This window comes from Polistes canadensis, unplaced genomic scaffold (assembly GCF_001313835.1).
Source record: "Polistes canadensis isolate GaletaPanama2010 unplaced genomic scaffold, ASM131383v1 scaffold_92, whole genome shotgun sequence".
Taxonomy (NCBI): Eukaryota; Metazoa; Arthropoda; class Insecta; order Hymenoptera; family Vespidae; genus Polistes; species Polistes canadensis.
The window spans coordinates 347,633-364,486 of record NW_014569639.1 but is presented as its reverse complement, the minus strand read 5'-3'; the positions used below and the strand labels follow the sequence as shown (position 1 = coordinate 364,486).

At 31.8% G+C, this 16,854-nt stretch overlaps 1 protein-coding gene across 10 annotated transcripts in view; it reads left to right on the top strand.

Moving 5' to 3' along the window:
* Positions 1 to 16,854, top strand: part of LOC106787102 (MAP7 domain-containing protein 2) — a 114,600-nt gene that overhangs the window by 15,800 nt on the left and 81,946 nt on the right. For 2 of the 10 annotated variants that reach the window (XM_014749179.1, XM_014749176.1), the window contains exon 1: positions 3,201 to 3,234. The exons of 6 other annotated variants lie outside the window; for them this stretch is intronic. In XM_014749179.1, coding sequence (XP_014604665.1) covers positions 3,213 to 3,234 — 22 coding nt within the window. In that variant the 5' untranslated portion in view covers positions 3,201 to 3,212. Of the gene's footprint in view, positions 1 to 3,200; positions 3,235 to 11,364; positions 11,838 to 16,854 lie in introns of those variants that run through there. 2 more of the 10 variants (XM_014749168.1, XM_014749165.1) reach the window with 1 other exon arrangement.

The following is a 16,854-nucleotide window of genomic DNA, read 5'->3' as shown; positions in this document are numbered from 1 at the left end:
AACAATACATTTTTTTTTTCAACGTTTTTGCGCTCAATGATGATTTTTTATTAAAAATTTTCAGTTAATAAAATTGTTTAATTTTCCAAGTGATTTTTCAACAAATATACTTTCCATTATTCTTACTTATAATGGATATTAAATTGATTCTGACGTAAAAAAATATTTAAATAATAATGAGTTTTATATGTTTATATATAGAATGACTAATTATCGAGCATACAAAAAGAAACTTTTTTTTACAGTTACATTAATTTTTAGTGACGAGAATTTTCTGTAAATTATTTTCGTATTTGCTTAATACACTTGTTATAAATAATGTGTCTTTCGAATTAAACTCATTAAATATATAATAAAGGTATACCAATGTATTTATTTTTAAATTGTCTTCACATTAAACACACTGTACTAATATTTTGTCGAGAAAAAAATCTAGTAAACATATAACGGTGTACGATTTTAAGTAACACTAAAAAAAAAAAACTATTAAATAAAACCATCGTGAGCGTGAAGTTTTAGCAATGAAAAATGATGCATCTAATTACCGAGAATTCGAGGTCATTTAAAAGCCGTTATGTCATTATCGGCTAATAAATTAATTTTCTTTAAAAGCCTACAACGGAAACAAAGGTATACCTCTTTGATGTGTGTGTGTGTATGTGTGAAATAGAAATAAAAGTATCAGGTCAACCGGAATAACGTTAATCTCCGGATGTCGTAAAACCTGTCGCTCGTTAGATCGAAGAGTCTCTCAATTAGGCTTGTCCATCATTTGGTCATTGGACTAATTCTTATGCATTTTAAACATTATAAAAAAGATCCTATATAATATATATTATAATAATAAGTTTATTCTCTCTCTCTCTAATTTTTATTCAAGATTTGAACTTGGTTTACAATATCTTAACAACGATGAACATTCTATTTGAATTAACGTTGATACGATTCCGCGTAGATTTATTTAAAAACAAAAAAGAAAATACAATGATATCATATCTAACAATATTGTATTTAAAAAGATAATCATATCGACCATTCTTTCAGATAATATCTATAATTATTTAAGAAAAGATTGATGAGCAGAAAAACGTGGGCTTGCCGAGCAACGAACCGTCGACTAATTCGCGAGTAAATCGAGTCATTAAAGTGGGCGATCTTTGATACTGTCGTTGAATCACATGTATAAAGAGAACTATCTCGAAGTAGCTTACGTCAGCTACGTTCGTATAGTTAAGAAAATGGTACATCGAAGGTATCGAAGTATCATAAAGATAAACTCGTTTGATTAATGTTTGTCTTTCACGTATTTTCTTTGCCTTTCCATTTATCTTTTATATTGTTTATTTTTATTATTATTTTTTAAATTTCTCGACAAATTATTTCATCGGATGAAAAAAAATTCTTATTGACGATTTAAAATCGTTTTTTTTTTTTTTCATCGACGAGTTGTTATAACGTTTATCTTCTTTCCTTTATCTCTGCCATGATTGACTTTTATTTTAAACGGTGGCAGACCTTGGAGGAATTTTTTTTTCTTTTTCTTTTTTCTTTTTTCCGTTTGGTCGAACGCGTTGCATCTTAAGAAATAAACGTTCTTTCAGTAAAGAATCGAAGGAAAAGATAAAAATAACGACTTCCGTTAGACGATGAAAGTATTTGGCACAGTAGTAGTGATGTCACGTTCACCGTTTAAAGCGGCCGCCCTCGAAAACGACGATGACGAATGGCGTTTTGTTAGGATTCGTAAGATGACAAAGAATATTAGATAGAAGAGTACATTTAATATTAGATTGGGAAGGACTGAATCTTTTTTTGTTTTTTAATTTGTAACTTATATTTCTTGTTGCTGATGAGAAGAAAATCATTATTGAGAAAAATTCGATACATTTCCCCAGCATATGAAGGGGAGTTCGTACACGCCCAGTTTTCAGACCATTAGAAATTTTCGCTATTCGTACACGGGGTGTGTGTGTGTATATATACTACCCTCATAGCGGTTTGAACATAAAGTAAATACGAAAATCAATGCGACGCGTAACGTGCGTTAAATATATTTACAAGGTAATAGAAAGTACCGAGAGTGAAAAGGTTTTTGATTTGGCATTTGAACGTGATCCCCTCCTGTCTCTCTCTCTTTCTCTCTCTTTCTTTTGTTGTCTGTGATTTCGAACTAATCGTTGAACTGAACTAGAATAGAAACGTAAACAAAAGCAGTAAGAAGAGAAAGTAGTAATAGTAAGCTTTTAGCCAACTAGCTTTTTATTCTTCTATAGTATTAGGTGGGAGAGGGGGGGAGCTGGGGGTAGGTTGGATGGGGAACGTCAATCGCGCTAGGCTCGTTCAATGTCTAATTTCGTCTATGGACAAACCGATACTTCCGAACCTACCGGATTCACACACACACACACACGCACACACACGCATGCACGCATACAAAGGCCAATTCTAAAATAGAGTCCTTCGCATAAAAGTGCTTAAGCGAATGCGCGCCATACGTTTCAAATTCATCGGATGATTCCAAATTTTCCCGCTAGAACGTTTGATAGCGCGACCGTCGATTAGATAGATCACTGCGCCATCGTACGGCCGAGGCTGAAAACTCATTGACAAATCCATCTAACTTATATATTTTTCTTGTTCATTTTAATTCGGTCGATGGTACTGCAGAATTCTTATTAATCGACCACGTTTATGGAATACTCGTTTTAATTTTTAATCGACTAAGTAGAAGTTATAAGATCTCTTTTATTTTTTTTTTATCAGATTTTATGTTAAAACTATTTGCTTGATGATATATACCACTTTCATTAAGAGTATTTATAAATGTATTTCTTAGTAACAAATGGTGAACTATATTCGAATTCGAAGTTGCGTGAAAAACAGGACATACATATCTCGTGTCTCGTTTTAAATGTTTTCTCTTAAAAAATCGAAAAAAAGAAAAAAAAAAATAAAGAAAAATATCAAGCAAATAAATTAAATTCGCACTTGATTTCAAATAACACGTTCCACATATCCCCAATTAACGTCCAATTACGATTGTTAAGACGTCATTTCTCTTTCTGTTTCAGGTGAGTCATAAGCTTGCTTGCCGATTGGAATTCTACTATACATTAAAAAATATAAACCACTCACTCCGATGTCGAGAATTGTCTCGCTCGCAGTATCTTTATGGTTTGAAAGTGTTGGTTTAATGCCGATGATGATCGCGGATGATGTTCGATAAAATATCAGGTAAACGTTTTTATATATCATTTCAATGAGCAACGAGAAAGAAAGTCGTCAGGGGACTTAAACTTGGGTGCGTCGAAAAGGTCAAAGACGCGAAAAGATCGATAATTGTCTTGAATATCGAGAAGAAAATTATATCTATTCGAGAAAATATATATAATAATCTATCTTGCTTATATTTGAAATAATATAAGATAGTATAGTTATTTATTCATAAACTATAATACAATAATTAATTTTATTTGTGAAACAAACGGTTTACAACTGTTTCTCTTATCAAATAAATGTTGACAATATTTTCGATACACGTTTGACGTTATCGATAATATAACACATGGGGGTGTCTACGTGGGTTTTGTAATTTTCGTTACAGTTGTTTTTTTCTTTTTGTGAAGACAACTTACCAGAAGGATGATAATTGCATCTTGACAAATATTATATATATATATTAGAAAAGATGAAAGCAGCATCGAAAAGAGGATGAAATTGATTTACTTGAGAGGGTGAGATCCTTCGTCCTTGTTACTTCTTGTCCTCTGTTTCGAGTAAGTTACGAGGATACGGAAAGTTGGCTAGGATATACGAAATGTTTCCTCTCATTTTCATTTCTTTATATTTTTCTTTCTTTATCATCTCTTTCGTATTCTCTTGACGTTGTTCATTGTCAATATAAAGAAGGATACGTTCGTTCGATCGGATTTTTAACTGGGTCACATTCGGCATGCCGTTGCTATCCTTTTTTATTATTCTTTCGATATGCTCGGTTGCTTCAACATCGGAAGAAGACCTACGTGCTCCTTTTGATACGGCCCAGAATCAAACCCGTTCACGTATTATTATATTTTCTACGTTACAAATTATTTTTCTTCCTAGTTACTATCTCAAAGAAAATCTCTTAACAACAACAGAATTAATTTATCTTCGATAAACTCTGATGCGAGAACTTATTCTTATGTTCTTTTAAAAACGGATTTAACGAAAGGAACAACAAAATATCTAAAGAAAAAAACATAACGCACGATGTCCTATCGAAAATCGATGATACGTCTTATTAACATACGTTTTTCTATAGTTGGTCAATAAAATACAGAAAAAAAAAAGAAATATGTATATTTCTATTGGAAGATAGAATAAGAACGATAGTAGTTCGATTAAATATGCGAATGCATGAAAAGTTTACTGAACGAGACAGAAAAAAAAAAACAATAATAATAATTTAATTATCAATATTCTTGTCCAAACAATATATTAATATATAAGTTTCAAAGGGAATTATAGACAGTTAATAAATCTGATGAACAATTTATTTTGAACTAGTTGTTATAACTATAATATATTATTATTAACTGTCTATAATTCCCTTTGAAACTTATATATTAATAATAATAATAATGACACAACAATGTTTCCCAAGGTAATATTTATCGTAGTTGCCGTTACAAAAAAGTAATTAAAATTAGGGGCCCTGGGGGGAGGGAGAGAGAGAGAGAGAAAAAACCAAACAAATTTATCTATGCGGAACGGCAGAGATAAAACAAAGTTTGTTCGTATTCGAACGAGATGGTGTAATCTGTACGTGCCTTGGACTTTTTACTCCCCCCGGGTGATTATTTAACAAATTACTCATTGGAAAAAAAAAAAAACAAAATGAACAAGAACACCAGTGGCAATATTTAAAATGGATGGTATTGGTCAAAATCCTATCCACTTGTCTCTTACGTAATTATTATCGGATAATCCGACAATTTTAAGTCAATTTTTTCAATCGATGAAAAAGAAAAGAAACAAATTAATAATAGAACATCGTGACTAGATTAAAAGAGGTAAAAGAGGGATTAAAAGAGAGATCGTTTTCGTGAGGTAATTGCTTCGAGGTCGATAATCGGATCGATTGGACATCGTCGTCATCGATTGTCATAGTAGTAGTAGTAGTAGTAGTAGTAGTAGTAGTAGTAGTGGTGGAATTTTATTCGAGTCCCTATAAATCCCGATTATCCACTTTTATCCAAGGATTTAACGTCGTAACGTAATACGTCACTCAGGGATGTACAATTTGACGAATACTTTCAATTATTTTCTCTTACTTCTACTTAAGCGAGAAATGAAATACAATAAATCGATCATGTATATTATCAAGGATTAAAAAACGTTAATCGACCAAATAACCGATTAGATGTTTTTAATTAAAACATTTTTCGTTCTATTGTTTTTTGTTTTTTGTTTTTTTTTTTTTTAATTGCTTTCGTTGTTGTTGGTCTTTCTTTTTTTTCTCTTGAATTTATTTAACGATTATTATAATTATTAATATTATTATTATTATTAACACTTTCTCTTTGCTTTATATCGTGACCAGATACACATCCTCTTTATATTCAAATGCTTACTGTATCTTTCAAGTGACACACGAGACACCATGACGTTTTATCAGCCACATGATTGTATTATTTACGTGACAGCAATGGCATATCAAATTCGTGATTCTTAGAACAACGATTCTAGTTTATCATAGCAATTCGAATTATCTTCGGATTGAAATTTATAATCATGATTGATTATAAACTGTTGAAAGTAATTCGATATTTCTTTTTTAAACTATGACACTATCAAATATGCAAATAGAAATACAAAAAGAAACGTGTTTAATTACTATATATATATATATATATATATTTTCTTTTTTGTAAATATAACATTCGTAACAAATGCATTTATATAATAGTACACTTGATAAACACTTAGGAGGATATTTTAGAGTTTCTTAGAAAAATTTGGTATCACTATATTCAGATTTTTAATATTATTTTCTTGTTACTTTAAATCAAACCCCATTGAGTATAAAATGATATTTTAGATTGTAATCGTACGGAGAATGGTACAAAAGAGTGTTCGAGAACCTACTTACTTAAAGAATTGAATTGGTATAAGGAAAATATTATTAGTTTATTAGAAAAAGTGTAGCGATTATTTCTACGATTCGGTCAGCGATTAAAACTGTAGTCAGTATTTCGAAAATAAGTGTTCAATAATTATATTTTTATTTTCTTTTTACTAGATTGGGGGGGGGGAGAGGGGGAGGGGAAAGGCAAGTAAAATAGCGAAGAACCAGTCAAGATGCGATAAGAAAATTCGTTCGGAAAAATATATAGTTAAATCGAGAGTAGGTTATAAGCGAAGGAATGCGTTTCGCAATGCGTTAATAAGAGAAAGCTTTATAAATCCAGCATTATTAAGTTTAAAACTGTTGCAAAAGACCGAAACGAAGTTGGTTATTCGTTGTTGTTTTTCATTTGGAACGATCATAAAAAAAAAAGACAAAAAGAGAAAATAACGAATAAAAGCGTTAGAAAATTGTGACTTTTTTTTTCCTTATTATACTTACTTTTTCTTATTTCCAATTTTCTTTTTTTTTTTTTTACATTTCGCATTACCATTACATTTCGATCTATCGTTCTAGGTCATGATTCTATACGAAATTTACATGACATGATAAATAATTTATATCTCAGAAAGAGAGAGAGAGAGAGAGAAAGGAGATAGAATTAGAATATAAAAATTGAACTTTCAAGTTGGTTCTCAGTTTAAGCATGCCCGATGCCTTGCTTCGATGATGTATCGAACTTACACACTTACCAAAGGAGTAAAAGGATGCAGTTGATGTGACAGAGATACAAAAAGAAAGACACAAGGTTCTGTGTATATAAATACAAAGATGGTAAGAGAGAAAGAGAAAGAGAGAGAGAGAGAATATAGGAGGAGGAACGGTACTGTGACGCATACGCAGTGCAGCCGTAAGAATTGCAAAGCGGAAAGGCACGTGGGTGGTATGAGTCGGCGGTGGCGGCCACGAAGTATAAGCGAGAAAATTCTAAGTTAAAGAATATCATCATGTTGGTCGTACTATAAGAAATAAATAAATAAATAAATAAATAAATAAAGAAAGAGAGAAATATAAGTAGATAAATAGATAGATAGATAGATAGATAGATAGATAGATAGATATAAAGATCGTGCGTGCAACCGTCATCACGGTTTACGATTTATCGTTCGGCCCTCGGTTTTATGCCTTTCGAAACGTATCTTTTTCTATTTATTTCTTTCTTTCTTTCTATCTATATTTATCTCTTTCTCTTTTTCTCTTTCTCTTTCTCTGTCTGTCTTTGCAAGAGTTAACGCATACCGAACTACATATTTTCCACGTATACGAACACTTTCCAAGAACACCGATCGAACTACGGAACGTTCGGTAAAATTCTCGTCGACGATCGTTTCGTCGACCTGGCTTGTGGTGGTTACTAGCTAAACAACCTGGCGCAAAAGAGAAGCAAGTGGAAAGAAAAGAAAAAAAAAAAAAAGAGAATAAAAAGAAAAGAAGGATACGAAGTTGGTGAGACTCGTGGTTGGTGCACGCTGCTGCTGCTGCTGCTTTGCACGAGTTTTAAACCTGCCGCCCCGCGTATCTGAAAAAGTCGTTATGCTTAATGGTTAGACCGTTATTTGACTTTCGCCTCGTTTCGTGCCGGACCAATCCTTTTCTCTTCGCGAAACGTGAAATTCCGCGAATCGTTAGAGGATTTTTTTTGTTATATGTAAGAAGGAAAATAGTTAGACTTTTTTTAAAAAAAAAAAAAAAGAAATAAAGAAACACAGAGATAGAAAAAGAAAGATTCAGTAGTATATCTCTTTAGCCAGATATACACGAAGAGAACAATAAAGAATTACGAGAAGATCCCTCTCCACTACCTGTATGGTTTCTTCTCGTACATTATACGAATGTTACTACAACGAAATGACGTGTCATCGCGTATTATTTTCTTAATTCTTATGTTAGATTATTATTATTATTATTATTATTGCTTTTTCTTTTTTTTTTTTTTTCACGCTCGTTTCACTTTTTTCTAACTATAAAAAAAAAAGTATCTAAACAAGTAACGGGTCATTACGTCGTCTAGATTCAAAGTGGAACATAGGTATTAGGCTAATTCAGCGTAGCAGAAATTTCATCCATGCTTATATACTGTTATATACGAAGGCAAAGAAACGAAGCATACTGTTACTACTACACAACTATACTAAATAATAATACTACTACTACAACTACTACTTTTGTTGCTACTGACTCTCTCAATCTTCCGTGTGCGTGCCTCGCGTGTCAAGTCTTTTCGATGATCCTTCGATACCTTCGAAGATCGCTTTATAAGGATTAATACTAAACCCGAATCGGGGAGATCTGGAATTAAAACGAATGCGATGCCGAGTCTCTCTTTACTCTTTCGCATCATCGACGACGAGGGGAAGAAAAAGAAGAAGAAGATGAAGAAGAAGGAGGAGGTAGTAGCACCAAGAAACGTGTGCAATTGTGCGCACACTTTCGCGGAATCGAATCTTCCCGCTCTTTCGAGCCATATATCACGTGATCTTTTTTTTTCCATCCGCGGGACAAAGAAACGTCGGGAGAAATCGTGCCTTTGCATCACATTTTTTTTTATATACTTACGTGTATATTAGAGAAAAAAAAGAAAAGAAAATACGTAAAAAGAGCATATGCCTAATTACAATGTAATATATGCGTCAATAATTATAACAATGGATTATTATTTAATAATTATTCGTATTATAAATATATTAATCATAAGGATACATTTCTATTTCTTTTTCCAATTATTTGTGTTTCAATAATTTACTATTGTTAATAATTATTAACACATATGTAAATATTATATATATATAAATATTATAACTAATGTTTAGATATATTTGTAAACGCGTTATTATTATTTTTTAAAAGAAATGTATAAAATAAATGAATTTTCTCGTGCATCATATCGGTAGGAGTGGAGTCTATGACGAATCGTGAACCTTCGGTAATCTTCGGTGGGGTTCGGCTTGCTGGCGCGATACAGTGTATGCAGTAGAAGGTAGGACTCGACGCGCTCACAGTTGAGCGCCGATCGTCGCGCCTTGAACATCTATTCTTGTATTACGTTCGTAAACGCGTTTTATTCGTCCAGATTTTCGATAATCGATTTTAATTGGTGCGCGCCGCGCGTCCAGTGACATAATTCGTGATAGGTGGGACACACAATCATAATATATATATTTTTAATATTCGATTAATTATTTATTTTTATATATATATATATATTTTTTTTTTATTATTATCCAAATTGTTAATTTAAATGTTTTGTTATCATCGTGTAGTCACGTGTATATGCGTGCACTCGTATACGTATTGCATTCTGACAGTAGTATATATATAACTCGGTGAACGTAGCGATAAATAGGTGTTATTATTATTACGTATTAATGTTAACCGGAAAGACGAAGAAAGATATATTATGTATTATTACGATTTTCATTTTTCTAGACGGAATTGCATTGACATACAAGTTTCATATATATATAACGTTTGAGGCTTTATTCGTGTCTCGTTACATCGTAATATATCGTTACGTTGATACGAGACAAAAAAGTATTGAAAATAGTCGTATGCTCATTTGCTTTCTAGACTTTCTTGAATTCGTTTCCTTAGATATACGATTGTCCGTTAGTTGGCGGTAACGTTTGCCAATAATTTGACGAATTTAGATCAACAATTTTGTATATTCGTATAAAAAGGGGTAAAAAATAAAAAAAGATCTATAAATTTGGTTTATTATACTTCACGTTTTTTCCATAGACGATATTTCTTGATATAGTAGGTGTCTTGTTTTATTATCATCAATTTTCTAGTCCTATGTAAACTTTGCCGAGATAACGAGCTTTGTTTTTTATTTCTTCTTCCTTTTTTCCTTTCTAATATTATTTTCATTTGTTTATATTATTATATACATACATCATCTCGTAGTCAATACTTTTTCTTGTTTTTTCCTCTCTCGTTAAATAAATATCAAATAATCCTTTTGAATTTGTCCAATTGGAAATATTCGTAGGTAGATATTAATCGTACGCGTTATCAAATAATAAAAGCACAGTACCAGGACCCGAGAGTGTAATAGAAGAAGAAGAATTTTGCTTTTTGGCGTCGTTCGAAATACGCATGTGTCGAACAAACCCCATCTCGTTTTACACCCTTCTCCACCCCCTCGTCTCTCTTCTTCTTCGTTCACTTCGATTTTTCCACTTGGCTTTTCTTCCTTTCTTTTTCTTTCTTTCTTTCTTTCTTTCTTATCTTCGACTGCTCCCGGAACATTCGTCGACTTTATTCGATGAGGTCACAAAATTCATTTTAAACAAAGAGACAAATAGATAGATAGAAAGAAAGAAAGAAACAAAGGTTATACTCACTTTCTATCTCACTGAGCTTTCAATTAACGAGAAGGGAAACAAAAAACAAATTCATCGTTTTGGATTCAACTAACAAGTATTAATACACCGATGAAAGATGCGTTTACGCTTCACCTGTTTTTTTTTACACTTTTCTTTTTTTTTTTAGGAAATCCTCTCAATTATCAAATTTAATACGCGACATTGATCTAAAATTTCGATAGTAGGTCGACAGAGGTATTGACGATCCTCTCCAGAGACACCCTACCCCTGTTCACTTTTCATTCTATCTCTATTTTTTTTTTTTTTTTCATATCTTTTCCGTCTCTCTATCTTTTTCTGTCACTAATAGAAGGATTAATTAGCTTAAATTCTTCCCACGTCGTTATTACTACGACAAATTAAATTCTATTTACGTGCAATCCTAATTCCGTCTATTTTACACGACACTCGACAAATATTCTCATTTCGATTTTTTTTTTTTTTTTTTAACTTTATTTTCTCTTTTATATCAAGCGACAGATTCATTGCCATATTTTTTAACCTTCCAGTAGTAATAAAACAAAAAAATAAAAAAAAAAAAAAAACACGAACACAACCTTTATCGGATTATTTTTAATTTGCCAATTTACAGCACGAATGTAACTGAATATGGAAAAAGAAAAGAAGATATAGTAATTAAAGTCTCGATTAAATTTCATCCAACAGGGTGGAGGGGGATACATTAACGTTTATTTAACATATGATGATCCAAGCGTGAATATAATAATTATTAATAGAAAACAGTTATGTGCTCGTGAGATAAGAAAATATATAAACAATTAATCAAATAAATAAATCAATAAATAAATCAATAAATTTGATATACGAAATAGATCGGGCATAATAATAATAATAATAATAGTAATCGCGAAGTCGAATAATCATTCTTCGTGAAAAGTGGTTGAAATCGACGATCGGCAGGGTGTCGGGTCTCGAGCGATCATTGGCCGAGGATGTGGAAGAGGGGAATGTTACTAGTACGGGGGACGGTATTAGTGAGTTTAAAAGTGAGGAGGTCGAGGTCGAGGTCGTCGGTACTAGTAGCACCAGGAGTAATAATAATAGTAGTAGTAGAAAAAGCAACAAACGCATTGGCAAAATGTTGACGGCCCGTTTTGGATCACTCGGTGTACAACACCCTCGTAGTTTGGGGCCACTCGAAGGAAGCGACCATCTTTTCTTGCTACCAGAAAGGGCACTAATTATGGATAGTAGTCGGTTACGTCAAGACTTGGCTGGTCTTGATTTTAATCTACGTTTCAACCTTCTTCAAACGGCACCCCGTGGCAACGTCTGGCTATGTGAGTTTTCTTTTCTTCTTCATCTTCTTATTTCGTTTATTCGTTAAACGATGTTAAACGAATATTAATATAAACTGTGTCGTGTATATATATATATATATTTTTCACACGTATTCGTAGATTATTTATTTAATATATTATTAATAATTCAATATATAATATATAAAAAGCGTTTTTTTTTTTCTTCTTCTACGATGATAATGACAAATTTCAATAGAATTATTTTTTGTTTCATTTATACTTGAACAAGTTTACGATCGTTTCAACGATAAACCTTTGAAAGAAACAATCGTTATTTTCCTTCCCACCTCCTCTTCCCACTTTCATGCTCGCCTCTCACCTCCTCCGATAAAATCTATTTTCTTATTTCACAAATATCGCGAGGTTTGTATTTACAGGTGGATAAGGAATAAGATATACGCGTGACGAAATAGACAAATATGTATACAAAATGACGTTCTTATCGTTTTTTTTTGTTTTTTTTTTTTTTTTTTTACCGATGTGTCAATCTTTCGGTCGATTGATCCCGCATTTGCCACGTGACCGTATGTAATCCAATCCCTCATAGTCTAATTATCGCTCTGTAAGGTATCGAAGTTTAGTTCAATGACGCGATTAATAATTTATATCGATTATTTTATTAGATGTGGTCCTAAGTTCAAGATCAATAGAATTATTTTATAAGGGAACTACTACGATGTTGTGTTGTTAATCATCTCTCTCTCTCTCTCTCTATTTATCTCTCTCGGTTGTCTCGGTTCTTTTACGATTAACATTTTTCTTCTATATATCTAAAATGATGTTCACTTTGTACGTTAATTTGAGAACGTTATTTTTGTATTTTGTTACAGGTGAGTATAGAGAAATCCGAACGGTGAGATGAATGTTTATTAACAAGATAAATTAGGGATATTTCTTAACGTTGATACAATATATCGGTGAGTTATTAATTGTAATCGACAAAAAGAAGAATTAAAAGAAGAAGAATACTACATATAAGAAGATGAAGATGAAGATGAAGATGACAAATCATTAGTTACGATAAAGGAGATAACGCATCATTGCGTAATGTAGTTCCCTTCATTTAAATGATTACGAATAAAATAGGTCAGTACGAACTATGATACATGTATACATACATACATACATACATACATACATACATATATAATACCTGTCTGTTTATCGTAACTCGATTCCAATTTTGAGGTCAATGAAGTTAATCAACGTAACAGAGCTTGACCGCACCCTGTTACGTTTGGCATACACTTACCGACACCCATATTGTAATCAATGCGAACCGTTTTTCGAGCCGGAAACCACGTGGTCTAATGACAGTTAACGTAATCGATGAGAGTTCGGCCGATCGTTCGTTCTGTACATGCTTGAAAGGTAGTATTGAACGTTATTCATCTCACGAACGCATTATTATATACCTCGAAATTATCATTGGGTAACGTTATTTTGCGCATCATGAATATTATACTTTTTTTTTTTTTTTATCTCTTGCTAATGTTAAATCGAATTTCTTTTTTTTTTTTTTTTCTTACAATCTTTCCAATCGCATTATTTTAATATACAATTTTTTATTGATACTTTTATTTCAACAATTTTCATTAATATTAATGATAATAATTGACATATTTATTATAATCAAAATTAATATATATATATATATATTTGCACAATTTGTTGTCAATTATGAATTATTAGTGACACGATGTGTGTGATTGATCATTATTATTATTATTATTATTATTATTATTATTATTTAATATAATGTATTGATAAAGATTGAAAAGATAAATTAGTAATTTCCAGAAAAGAATTGGGGTTACGTTTGATTTTGCTCGTTTATTAGTTATTTTTAACGATAAACAAAATTAAAAAAAAAAAAGAAGAAAAAAAAAATACACACCCCACATAGATTTGTGTATATAAATAATTAAATAACAAAATGATGATCACGTATTAATATAAAGATCTTTTCGAATAAATTTGTGCATGATAAAAAGGAATCGTTTTTTTTTTTTTTTTTACGTCATTACGATATCGAATCACGTAGTATCAGAATGGAGAAGGAGAAGGCGTTATCTCATTGGTACATCGAAGAATTTGGATGCTAGTAACGATAAGAGATATATAGAAGAGACGATCGATTCTATTCGTGTGTCCTCCTTTCCTTAACTATATTCTTGCTTGTAAGAGAAGGTCTTATCTAAGCGTAAGTTCTCTACAAACTTTCTCTCTTTCTCTCTTTCTTTCATATTTTTTGTTTTATTTTCCCCCTATAAATGCGGTCGTTTACTGATTTATATAGATAAGAAGTAATACAATAAAATTTCTTTTCCCTTCTCTCTCTCTCTCTTTCTCTTTCCCCCTCCCCCCATTAAGTGGCGACTCGAAGATTATCCAATTATTCGTATTATTTCCTTTTCCTCGTGTACTTCAATATTTCATATTCTAGTTAGAATAATAATAATAATAATAATAATAATGATGATGATGATGATGGTGATGATATTACTCTCCCCGCAAGAATAAACAAAAAATAACTCGGTTATATTGGAATCAATCGTACACGTTGTTGTAGTTGTGTTGTTGATGATGATGATGACGATCATCATCTTAAACCGCAATAACGAGAAAATACCGATCGTAATTATGATAATGATAATAATAGAAAACTAGCTAGTGGTCGTTTGTGTCTACGGGGTGGAAAATAGTTACCGAGAAAGAGTATAGTGAAACAGTGATGTTGTAAACTTTTTGCATAAAAGTGAGTCATTGAATAGGTGTAATATTGAGTGTGTTATATAGATGAGAATTTTCATACTTACAATGCTATCATTCTTTGTTCCCTTTCTCTTTATTTTAACGAAGAAACCTAAGTTATCGTATCTTTTTTTTCCTTATATTACGAAAAGCTTTGAAAATTGTTGAGAATGAATAAGAACCATTATGCTCGACGATTCTTAACTTTTATATTTTTATTTTTTAATTATGTTTTTTTTATTTGGTTCTTCTTCCGTTATTCGTAAAAATACACAAACCAATTAGAAATAATGATTAAATAGAAAAAGAATAGAGGAGAATAGGATAGAAGAAGCGATAATAGAATGTTTGAAAATGATCGAGTTATTTCAATGTTTCCTGCAAAACGTGCCACAAAGGCAGTCAACTAAGCAACGAATTAGAGAAAGACATTTAAAGAAGTGTAGAAATGTAGCTTGTTATTTTCACTAACTCTCTCGACTTGTCCAATTAATTGTTTTATTTATTTATTTATTTCATCGTTTAATAATTGTGTGGAATTTTTTTCTTCAAAAATCATCTAAAGTAACATCTCTTTTCTCTTTCATTAATTAACAATTAATTCAATCATATATTAACACATGATTGTTTTATTTATTTATTTATTTGTTTAGTCGTTTATTAATTGTATCTTTTTAATTTCTTTTTCTTTTTTTTTCATAAATCATTTTTAAAGTAACATCTCTGTCTTCTCATTTATTAACAATTTTGTTCGAGATATATATATATACATACACATACCATCTTTTCTTATGAATCTTTTTCTTTATTAAAACAGGAAGCTCATGCAACGACATATTTATATGCCAACGCATATATAATGTTAGAGAGACAGTGTCGTCGCACGCTTTTATGGGTGCTTAAGAAGCTCCTTTCGTTTACTATGTTAGAAAAAGTCGATTTACGAGAGCACGAATAATATTCTCATTCCATTACCAAGAAAAAGATAAAAAAAAAAAAAAAAGAAAAAGATAAAAGATTTTATTTTTCTACTTTTTTATTATTTATCCTATTTTCTTCTAATGTACATATATATATCTTTTCTATATATTAACCCCGTTGAGAGGAGTGGGTTATTATTATTATTATTATTATTTTCTTTTCTTCCACCGAAAGCAAATCTTTCGACGAGTCGTTGGAATTTTAACCCGCATCTCGCGTCACGTGTGTTCTTCCAACCCTTTCACCTGTTCATTCACCACCCCTCCTCCCATTTCCCTCCCCTTTTCTTTTCTTTTCCTTTCCTTTCCTTTCTTCTTTTTTTCATGCGAGCAGAGAAGAGAGAAAAAAAGCCCCGCCAAGTGGAATGTCGTGCCTTCTTTTCCTTAAAAAAAAAAAAAAAAAAAAAAAAAAAAAAAAAAAATGTACCAACCGCGTACATTTCTTTCAAAAAGCATCTTCATTTGCGGAGAGTAGTGGTACATATTTTTCTTTTTTTTTTTTTCCCCCTCGTCTCGTCATCGTCTTATTTTTTTTCACTTCTTTAATATTTCGTTTATTTGTTTTGTCTTCTTAGTAAAAATGTTGTTTTGTCATTTTAATCATCATTGCTGTCAATTCGATGATGATGATGGTGGTGGTAGTGGGTGGTGATGATGGTGGTGGTGGTGGTGGTGAGTACTCGGCTAATTAATTATACAACGTTGACTTTAATATTCCGCGTATCGATTGGTGGTCAGCGTGCTTTAATCGTCTAACTACTTTGAACAACCATACGTAGTACGAAGTTATTCGCATGGTTTATATACGAAAAGTTCTTATCGATCGTCTTTGTCGTCATCGTAGTCATCGTTGTGGTGGTAGTAGTTAGGCACGTAGAGAAGAAATCTAATGCGCACGCATGCACGTATTTCTCACGCATCTATTTCTCAAAAAATCTGTCGCAATGTTTTTCTTTCTTTTCTTTTTCTTTCTATTTTTCTTCTCTCTCTCTCTCTCATTGTACTCTTCTCGTTCTTCTAGATTCAGCTAATTAAAATTAACTGGGATAAGTGGGTGAAGAAAGAAAGGAAAAAGGTGTAGTTGGTTTCTTTAGTAGTGTACGGGGCAGGGGGTGAAATAAGGAGGGGGGGAAAGGGAATCTCGATTAGAAGAGAGATAAAAATAGTATCGCGAATACTAATTACCGATTCGAGAGTTTGTTTTTTTGAATTTATTTGTCTGATTGTGTGAGAGAGAGAGAGAGAGAGAGAGAGAGAGAGAG